The 10665-nt window shown below is 51.5% G+C and overlaps 1 protein-coding gene across 3 annotated transcripts in view; it reads right to left on the bottom strand.

Annotated features, from left to right (window-relative positions):
* Positions 1-10665, bottom strand: part of SARDH (sarcosine dehydrogenase) — a 56118-nt gene extending 45453 nt beyond the window's left edge. For 2 of the 3 annotated variants that reach the window (XR_015739725.1, XR_015739726.1), the window contains exons 1-3: positions 10318-10636; positions 6577-6907; positions 4041-4219 (exon numbers count right to left, since the gene is read on the bottom strand). Coding sequence is in view for 1 of the 3 variants with exons in the window: in XM_026719176.2 (XP_026574961.2) it covers positions 4041-4219; positions 6577-6901 (504 nt within the window). In the remaining 2 variants the exon portion in view is untranslated. Of the gene's footprint in view, positions 1-4040; positions 4220-6576; positions 6908-10317 lie in introns of all 3 variants that reach the window. The other variant, XM_026719176.2, reaches the window with a different exon arrangement.

Here is a 10665-nt window from a genome sequence, read left to right on the forward strand (position 1 = left end):
CTGAAATCCCTTCAGGATAAAGTCTGCCCCAATGGTGCACAGCCGGATGGGCTACTACTGACTACAGGCAAAGTTTCCCAGCCCTGGCAGAAATGGGGCAGCATCCCTTCCCCTCTGGGGCTGCCATCTCCCCAGTCCCACCGGACTCACAGAGGGCCTGCAGGAGCTCCAAGCCCTGGCTGAGACTGACAAGGGAGCTGCAGGCTGCAAGAAGTGCCAAGCAGGTCAACCAAGCTGGCAACGACTCCTTTCCCGGAAAGAGAAGAGAAACGGAGGGGGAGGATCTCTACACTCCTCAGAGGCGAACTCTGGAATTTCCTGGCAGGCAAAGAAGCTGCTGGACACCTGAGGCACAGAGGACCAGGCCATTCTGGAATCGCAGGCTATGCATTGGCTCCTTCCTGTAGGTACGTCGGAATGTGCCTGGCTGTCCATCAGTGAAGGACGAGCTGGAGGGCTCCCTGATCCATGCCGATCTTCCGCTGGGAAGACTGGATGCAGAATGACTGGGGCACATCAGTTGGGGCCTATCCGCAGAAGAGTCAGCACTGATGCTCTGGGAACACCTCAGCCAGATCCAGAATATGGTGTCCAGACATACCATAGGGAGTAAGCAAGATGACCTCAATATAAGACATGCAGGAACCCTTCCCTAGGCACAAGTCAAAAAAGGGGGCTGTGAAAATATCTACAGACCCCTCACACCCCGGACATATAACCTGTTTCAACACCTTCCCTCAAGCGACGCTATACAGCCCTGCACCCCAGAACAACTAGACACAAGGGGAGTTTTTTCCCTGAACACCATCACTCTGCTAAACAAATAATTCCTACTGTCAAACTACCATGTTTCTCCAACAATAAGCCCCCCCCCCCCATAGGAAGACCCAGCATGTTTTCTAGGCATAAGGTTAAATTAAGCCCCTCCCCCCAAATTTAGGCCTAGTTTAAAACATGCAAAATGGGGGGGGGGAAGGGCAGGGGGAATTTGCCGTTAGGAGTGCCCCGCAGGCAGCCATGCCTCGCCATCAGCCGCCCCAATGGCCGATTATGGCGGAGCTCGGAGAGCTCCCTACTCCCGCCAAGTACCTTTGCTGCTGGGGGCTCTTGCGCAGGAAAGACGGGCCACACCAAGAGGCGGATGCTTCCGCTTTCCCATCTGTGCAAAGGGCACCGGCTCCCCCCATCCCTGCCACAGCCCCGGCAAGGGCGCGGGAGCTGACTTTCAAACGGGTTCCATCCAGAGCAGGGCTCAGCAGAGATGCCTCCGGCAGGACCGCAGAAGAGTGAGCCGCCCAGCCTGCGGCTGGCACGCCAACCTTTGACCAACACTTTGCTCTGGGCATGAGCGGGCACAGCGGCAACCCAGCCCAGCCCACACGTCCCGCTCCCCTCGGGGACCGCAAGCTCACTTGCCCCACTCAGCCTGGCTTCCAGCTCTACCGCCAGCCACTCTTACCTTACACAGCAGCGGCGCCTCCTGCTGGCCACACCTTGCAGGCTGAAAGCACAGCACGCTTTTCCCCTGAACCCTGCAGAGCTGGAATCCGCCGCCCGCCTGCTCTCGGGGGAAGAGAAGTTGCGCTCTGCCAGCTCCTTTTCCCCCAAGCACGGGCGAGGCTGCTCACTGAGTAGCTGCTCACTGGCAGGCGGCGGATTCCAGCTTTGCTGGGCCCCAGGGCGACAGCGAGCAGCCCCCACTTGGGCTGCGCTTTCAGCCTTCCAAGCACCTGCAGGCACCATTGTGTATACTTCGGCAGCGGCTCTGTAAGCAAAGAGTCTGTATCCTGTGCATCTCTGGGAGCGCCTGAAGCTTGACGGGGCTGCCTGGGCCCTTGGTGGTCCCATGCCCTGTTGCGAGCTTGGAGACAAATGGGTTGGAAAACAACCCCCGGACTTCCGAAGAGAACTTATCAAGTCGGGGCAGGTTGGTCAAGGCCACCACACCTGAATGGTGCAACTACATTCTTTTGGAAAGGTCTGGCTGAGAGACTTGGGAAAATCCCAGGTGGTTAGGGAGGGTAGAACAAAATTGGTGCGCGAGACTGGTCGGCTGGTGTTTGCACTGGGGGAAGAGGAGCTGGCGGAACGCCAGCCGTGGCAGGAGTGCCAGAAAGGCAGCCCACTTGCCTTTGTCTCTCGTGCAGTGGCAGGAAGTCGGACATTGCCAGGGCTGGGGGCTCTAAGCGACCCAGCAGTCAGCAGGGCAGGTTAAGAAAGCAGCCTCCTGAGTAATGGTTCCAAGCGCTGCAGCTTGATCCGAGCTCGAGCATGTCCACACGGCATGCCGAATTTGGCGCTTAATGGAGCTCTGCAGGTCTGCCAATGTACTGGACCAAGAACTACCTGCACAGGCTGAGCTGGCACGATGCACAGGGTGGAAAGTCGTTGGCTGCATGGGTGTCGTGGGAACATGGCCATTCACTGATAAGGGTGTAAATACACACACACACACACTACCACCAGGCTGCGTGTGGGAGGAAAATTAAGGCATCCTCGAAAAGATGGCCTCGCCGTTTTTTCGGGGCTCAAAAAAAAATAAGACCCGGCCTTATTTTATGAGAAACACGGTATTTACTGAGTCTGTATTACTATTCTTCTTCTCATCCTTCCTATTATTTATGTCCTCCCACTTATGACTATAGCCTTGTTGCTTGTATCTCTACGATTTATATTGTTTTATTTGTTTCCTAGTATGTTTTGACTGCCTATTTAGTAACCTATGACTAAGTGTTGTATCACATGATTCTTGATGAATGAATTTTTTCTTTCTTTTTATGCACCAAAGACAAACTCGTGTGTCCAAACACATTTGGTCAATAAAGAATTCTATTCAATTCTAAAAAGGGATCAAACATGTTTTAAATCCATTTAAATGCCATTCAAAAACAGCCAACCTGACAGAGGTGGAAGGGACCTTACAGGTCATCTAGTCCAACCCCCTGCTCAAGCAGGAGACCCTATACTGTTCTGGACAAATGGCTGTCCAATCTCTTCTTAAGAACCTCCAGTGATGGAGCCCCCACAACTTCTGGAGGGAAAGACGTTCACTGTTTAATTGTTCTCGCTGTCAGGAAGTTTCTGCTTAGGAAAGGAAGGAAGCACATTGGTTTGCAGGAACTTCTGTCAACTGAGTTTTAATCTTTCCGTGGAGTTGATTCCTGGACTTTTTACCTAGTAAAGCCGATACGTACTAGGAAGAACTTACTGGAATCACACGACTCCCTTTCTCTAAGCACAGTTCTGGCTTCTGTTATATAAACCAGCTGTCAACTTCGAACCGAACCTGGCACCAGCCCTACCTCCTCCCTTGCTGGGACTGTGTGCTTTCAACAGTGGGACCCTCCTAATTTAGCTGAGGGATCTGAATCCTGTCCCTCCCCCCAAATCCCCATGAGGAAGATACGCATTCCACAGAATTCAGAGGTGAATTGGTGGCCTGAACCACAGAGGGGCACCTCCACCTGCCTCCAGGAACCTATTTTAAGAGGGACAAAAAAGGCCCAAACCACAGAGCTGGTAAAGAGTCAGAAGGAAGCAGAGGGATTTAATTTAGTTTACTTTATTGTCATTGCACCTCATACAACAAAATCATAGATAGATGCAGGGGTGGGAATTCTACCGGCTCGGACCGGTTCTATAGAACCGGTTGTTACGATTCTGCAGAGTTCGGAGAACCAGCAAATCGTACCCATGGCTGGCCCCTCCCCTCCCCACCCAGTCACTCCTTAAAGTATTACTTTTTCCCCCCTCCCGACGACCAGTTGTTCTGATGATCAGCTGTGCCGGAATCCCCCTCGCTGTCTTAGTGCTTCACCCAGGAGGCTTCCCTGAGGCCCAGGAGGCCAAAAAAATGGGGAGGGGTGTGTGTGCAAAAGAAGCCCACCCTACATGGCCACGCCCACATAGCCACGTCCACAGAACCGGTTGTTAAAAAAATGGAATGCCACCCCTGGTCAGAGAGCCAAAGCCACTCCGAAGGCTGAAGGAAGGTGCTGTGACAAGGATCTCCAGCAACACTCAGGCGGCTTCCTACTTACTGACATGAGCCTCTTGTATTCGTCCAGCCTTTGCTTGTTGGAAGCAATGAAGAGTCCTCCGTTTTGGATCCAGCCCGTGTGGAGGCCCGTCTCTTCCTCCAGCTCCCAGCGGACCACATTCCGGGTGTGAGTCAACAGCTCCACCTCCACATCACTCGGGCGCAACTGCCACAAGAGCCCTGGGGAAGGGGAAGGCCATAAGGACACAACTGGGCCACAAGCCTGCGGGGCTTTCTGAGGGGGTCCCAAGGGAGGAGCATCTCCTTCAGACTCCTTTGCCTCCATTTGTTGCTCCCCGGGATGAAGGGAGGAATTTGGAAAACGCCAAGCAGCATCAAGAGCCAAACCAGTCATTGGCCCCCTAGAGCAAAATTCTCTTTTCACAGAGTCCATAAAGTGGGTGTCCTAAAGGAATGATCATGGGCCCAGTGAAAAGACTCGTGCTAAAGTTTACATGTATTAACTTAAAACAGGTTCTAAAGCGTAAACACTGAAAACACAATTACATTCAGCCAGGTGCTATGAATTCCAGTTGAAGAGCGGTGTGATGTGCGGTGGATTCAGCAGGGGACAGGAAGAATTGCAAAGAATGAAATTCTCTGTCTTCTCCATTTGCAAAAGGCTCCCTGCCAGGACCCCCGTCAGGACTGATGAAGTGTTCGTTTGTTCATTTGTTTGACTTGTCTGCCACCCTGATGGCCTAGTTATTCCCACATCCAACCTGAGGACCTTCCCTTCAGATCTGGTGGCACCAAGAACAATCAGACTGAAAGCCCAGGCATTTGTTTGACCTGTTTGAGCAGGGGGTTGGAGTAGATGACCTACAAGGTCCCTTCCAACTCTGTTAATCTGTAATCTGCTGTATTTATGTGGAAGGAAAGCTCCGGCCTGGAGGGGCCTTATCAGAAAATTAATTATTTAAGGCTACGACGATTACTGGGAGCCACATATAACAAAAAGGGTCTTTCACTTCCCCGTTGAAAAAGAGCTAGGCTTATTTGGAGCATCTTGAGACACAGACTGGAGTTTGATGCTGACTCTCGGGAATATTCATGGAAAATACTATTTTGCAAATAGGTTGAGATGTTCTACTGGAAAGGGTGTGTTTCATAATTCAGTATGGACAGATTCTGGAACCTCAGTTTGTATCACAAACTTAAGTGTATCTTTAAAGTTGAAATTACTGACATTTACAAAGATAATGGACAATGAATATTATAATATTTGATAATGGAACTAAGTCTTTAAAATAGTTAAATTTGTTTCTTTGGACTTGAAATTAATGCATCAAAATATTTTACTTGGACTTTATTGTAACCCAAAAATGCATCTCTGAAAGATTTTCTTAGTTGATGATATATGAAATCTGGAGATACATTAAAGATTTGGTCTTGTCTGTTTCTTTCTGGAATAAAAGTATTTCACAGGTTAATACATTCCTGGATATTTTCATGTTAAAAAGCTAATATTATTTTGATTTCTATCTTCAATTTTTTTACTTTATTTCAGAAGAACTCTGCCTATGCAGGTCATGGGAATAGCAAAGGGAATAACACAGAGAAATTGGAACTGTAGTACTGCTCTGGACATCTAGGTTTGTTTAAGAAGTGTAGAGTTTATCCATTTTTGAAAAGACTGGATTTTGTAAAACAACAAGGTCTCATTGAAATGGATCTCCTAATATTTAACAATGATTTTTTTTAAGGAGTAACATTTTTATTGAATTTTCTCTTTGAGAACTCTGGTGGCAGTCCCCCTGGGGATCCATGACCTTATTTCTGATGGGGACATTCTCTGGCCTGGCAATTTTGTAAACTGTGTGCCTTTTTATGGTGGTGCATGGTGGCACAGGGCTAGAGTGGTGGCTACTTCTGCTGACTGCCAGCTGACTGCAATTTGGCAGTTCAAATCTCACCAGGCTCAAGGTTGACTCAGCCTCCCACCCTTACGAGGTGGGTAAAATGAAGACCCAAAAGTTGTTGGGGGCAAGAGGCTGACTCTGCAAAATTGAAAGTCCTTAGTCCTTAGAGAGGACTGCAAAGCACTGTGAATCGGTATATAAGTCTATTGCTTCGTCCCTCCATCCCACCCGGTGGTTAGAATGTGGTATTGTAGGCTAACTCTGCCCACTGCCATCAGTTCGATCCTGACCGGCTCCAGGTTCACTCAACCTTCCATCCTTCCAAGGTGGGTAAAATGAGGACCCAGATTGTTGGGAGCAACAGGCTGACTCTGAAAAAAAATGCTCAGAGGCGGCTGTGAAAGCACTGTGAAGCTATGTATAAGTCTAAGGGCTATTGTTATTACATCGGTACCTGATAAAGGTAGCAGCTGCAGGGATGAACCATCAGTGTAATCAGTGTAAGGAAAACATTTAAGCTTGAGGATCTGATCAGCTGCTAAGGGAAGAGAAGACTGCTTTCTGGCCCCATCCTGACCAACAGCTTGGATCACACGAGTGATGATGGCCACTCCACGATGGCCACCCACATAATCCCCCAAAGAGGACCCTCCCACCAGCAGCTCCCTTCCTTACCTGCGGTGTGCCAGGTGGTCCCCGAGGTCAAACGGTCCCTTTCAAGCAGGACCACATTGGTCATGCCCATCTTGGCAAGGTGGTAGATTGTCTGGCATCCGAGGCTGCCCCCACCCACCACCACCACATCTGCGAAGGCAGGAAGGGGCTTTGTAGGCCCTCCATGGGAGGAGTGGCCCTCTTCCTTCAGCGTCTTCGGGTATGGGACATTCTTCTCCGTAGTCAGGCCAGCACCGCTAGTGAAGAGCCGGAGCCCTCGTCCAGAGTGGGGTAATGGTCGAGCAGCTGCTGCTGTTGCCTGGAGCACACGCCCCAGGTGGGCCATGGCCACCTGAAGAGAGAGGACATTGTTGCCAGGCACCCAGAAGACAAAGGATACTCCTGGGGAACCAACCAGCTGTGATGCCCCCGTGAGAACTGGACACCGTCTCTGCCAGGAGAATTCTTCTTCTTCTCCCCCACATTATCCAAGTTAGCCAAGCCTGGGAGCTCCCTGCCTCAGCCTGGCCAAGTTGCCATATTATGTTCCTTGCTCAGCTCTGGGCTCCAGACGCAATGGGGCAAGCCAACCAAAGCCTCAGTGGGGCGGAAATAAGGGGAACCATACAAGGGAGGAGGAGGAGGAGGAGGAGGAGATAACTGCCTCGGGTCATTTGAAGGGCTTTAAATGAAAAAGGGAAGAAGAGGGTGACTAATCTTTAAGAGCAAACCCCAAGCACAACCTTTTTTGGTAGAGGTGGAAGGGACCTTAGAGGTTTTCTAGTCCAGCCCCCTGCTCAAGCAGGAGATTCTCTCTGGATAGACTAGACTAGACTAGACTAGAAATCTAGTCTCTTCTTAAAAACCTCCAGTGGTGGAGCGCCCACAATTTCTGGAAGCAGGCTATTCCACAAATTAGACAATGAAGAAGGCGACGGTGAGAGGGAAGGAGAATCTAATGCAAATCAGGAGATGTAGGAAGCAAAAGCAACCATAAAGAGCTCAGATGCTTATACACGAATGCCCAGAGTTTGGGGAACAAAGAGGGAGAACTTGAAGTCCTGCTACATAAGGGGAAGTACAAAATTGTTGTCGTTATTGAAACTTGGTGGGATGGAATCCATGATTGGAACATACTGCTAGGACATAAATTGTTCAAAAGAAACAGACCTAGCAAAAGAGGAGGAGTTACACTGTATGCAAGAAACCACTACACCTCTACAAAACTACACAATACCATGGATGAAAGCCTTTCAGAACGCATTTGTGTGACTATCAGAGGGGGAAAGGAATGATATCGCCATAGGCATATACCCAACCAAGGAGGAAATAGATAACTTTCTGTTAATCGGCAAAGTGTAGTATGCAGGAAACACACCACTGCAGCAATGGGGGGCAACCACTTAGTAAGATCATACCTGGAATATTGCATCCAGTTTTGGTCACATCACAAAAAAGATGTTGAGACTTTGGAAAATGTGCAAAGAAGAGCAACTAAGATGATTAAAGATCTGGAGACTAAACATATGAAGAACGGTTGCAGCAACTGGGCAAGGCTAGCCTAGAGAAAAGAAGGTCTAGGGGTGACATTATAGCACTATTCCAGTATTTGAGGGTCTACCACAAAGAAGAGTTGGGGGTCAATCTATTCTCCAAAGCACCAGAAGGCAAGACAAGAAACCATGGATGGAAACTGAACAAGGAGAGAAGCAACCTGAGAAGCTTCCTAACAATGAGGACGATTAACCAGTGGAAGAGCTTGCCGTCAGAAGTTGTGGGTGCTTAATCATCTATTCATTTTAGGTGAGTTCAAATCAACAGGACCTGGCAGATGTCATCTTGGAACTAGTGGGGGTGGGATCAAAGCTCCTGGAGCATGGGGGGACTGCCAGAGGACTGCAAAAGAGCTGGTGTGGTTCCAACTTTCAAATAGGAAAAACAATGGAACCAAGACTCTACAACCAATGCTTGACGCCGATTACCTGCAAAATCAGGCAGCAGGTTTGTGAGCACCGAGAAATGAACAGGAAGCCAACCTGGGTTCCTTAAAAAGTAGGTGATGCTGAACAAAGCTTATTGCCTTGTGGATCAGGGAAATACCGTGGGCGTAGTTTACTTAAAACTTCAGCAAGGCATTGGATAAAGGAGACCTCAGCATATGTGGAGAGACAGCATAACCACCACATGGATTCATAACCGTCTGACCAACCGCACTCAGTGTGAGAATGAAAACTGCATCTACATGGAGGGAAGTAAGCAGTCAGATTCCTCCAGGTTCTGTCTTAGGCCAGAACTCTTCAACGTCTTCATAAACAATTTAGATGAGGGGATAGAAGAGAAACCCATCAAATCTGCAGATGAAACCAAGGTCGGAGGGAATGGCTCACACTTTTGCTAGTTCTGGTTACCACAATACAAAAAAAGATGTGGATACCCTGGAAAGTGTGCAGAGAAGCGTAGCAACATAAGGGGTTGAGGTTAAATCTGTAAGATGAACAGTTGGGGGAACTAGGTGTTAGCTATTGAGAAGAACTGGGGGGGAGAGTTAGGATAACTACCTTCCAGTACTCGAGGGACTGCCACAGAGAAGAGGGGTTGAGGGGGCAGGAGGTACTGGGTGAAGGCTTGTTATAAACAGAACCAACTAGAAGGAAGGAGAAATTTTCTGACAGTGAGAACAATTAATCGGTGGAAGAGCTTGCCTCCTGGTGCTCCATCACTGGAGGTTTTCAACATGAGATTGGACAACCATTTGATGGGGATGATATAAGGTCTCCTGCCTTGAGTAAGTGGTGGGACTAGTAGACCTCCAAGGTCTCTCCCAGCCCTATGATTCTATGTTCTGTGTTTGTTACTACTGCTGCTTACTCCGATTCTCACCTCTCTTCCTGCAGGATGCTTAGAAGCTCCAAGAACATTAACTAAAGACATGCCAACGCTCAGAAAACTCTTGAAAAGGCCTGAATGATTTTTCAGAGAACTGTAATTATTCTAAAGGAGGCAAAAGGTGATGCATACATGCCCACACCCACACCCAGGGCCCGCGGGTGGCAAGTACAACGATGGGTGCAGCTGCTGCTGGGAAGCTGCCCAAATGCTGCTGTGCCACTTCAGGGCCTTCGCTCAGCAACAACAGGAACGCGGGCTTCCCAGCTGGAGGCTTCTCCTTACAGGGAAAAGGCTGCCCAGGGGAGGCAGAGGAGCAGGAAAGGGAGGCCGGGATCTTCTGAGGAGCAGAGCAGCTCAGCCGCCTCTCCCTCGCCACCCTCGGAAACCGAGAAGAGGCTCTCCAAGAGGGGCAGCGCCCCCCACTCCCGCCCGACCCTTTCCGGCCTATCGGTCACTACGGGGGGGAGCAGAACACCCCCAATACAGGCAGGAGGAGCCGCAGAAACCGCTCGGATTGGCTCGGGCGGGGGAGGATAAAGAGGCAGCCCCCCGCCCCCGTGGACTCTGCACCCGCGGGTCTCGGCCCGTCCGGCCGCTTTGGCGGCTCCGCCCTCCGGCGTCCCGCGGGGTCCCGAATGCTGCCCCCCGGCCGAGCCTTCGCGGCGCTTCCCGAGCCCCTCGGCCAAGAGCCCGGCAGGCGGCAGAGCCACGTGGCAGGCTTCGAGCAGGTGGCCGCGCGGAAGAGCCGCCGGAGCGGACCCGTCTCTAGCCCGCCCCGCCGCCGGGTAAGGAGCCTCCAGCCGCCGCCGCCGCCGCCCGCGAGAGCCGACGGGCTTGGGGCGCCCTAGAAGCGCCTCCCCGCCGCTCGGTTACCTCTCCGGTCAGGTCGGCGCCGCCTGGGCAACTTCGACGGGGTGCCCCGCGGCCGCCGCTCAGAAGCGTCCGGAGCCACCGAGCAGGAGCAGCCCGGCGAGCAGCAGCAGCAGCTCCCGCGCCGAAAGCCCCAGCCGGGGGCCGCCGCCGCCGCCGAGGAGCCGAGGGCCGGGGGGGCGGGGAGGAGGAGGAGGAGGAGGAGGGCAAAGGAGACCCCCCCGGCGGGGGCGCGGCGGCCCGGCCCCTCGCTCATTGGCCAGGCGGGCTGAGGCGGAGGCGGTCCCGGCCCGCCTGTTGCTGGAACAGCTGCCGCCACCGCCTCTCCCTGCTGGGCCGTTGCCCGGCCCC

Source organism: Pseudonaja textilis, chromosome 17, assembly GCF_049901715.1.
Source record: "Pseudonaja textilis isolate UNSWEBS1 chromosome 17, rPseTex1.2, whole genome shotgun sequence".
In the NCBI taxonomy this organism is placed as follows: Eukaryota; Metazoa; Chordata; class Lepidosauria; order Squamata; family Elapidae; genus Pseudonaja; species Pseudonaja textilis.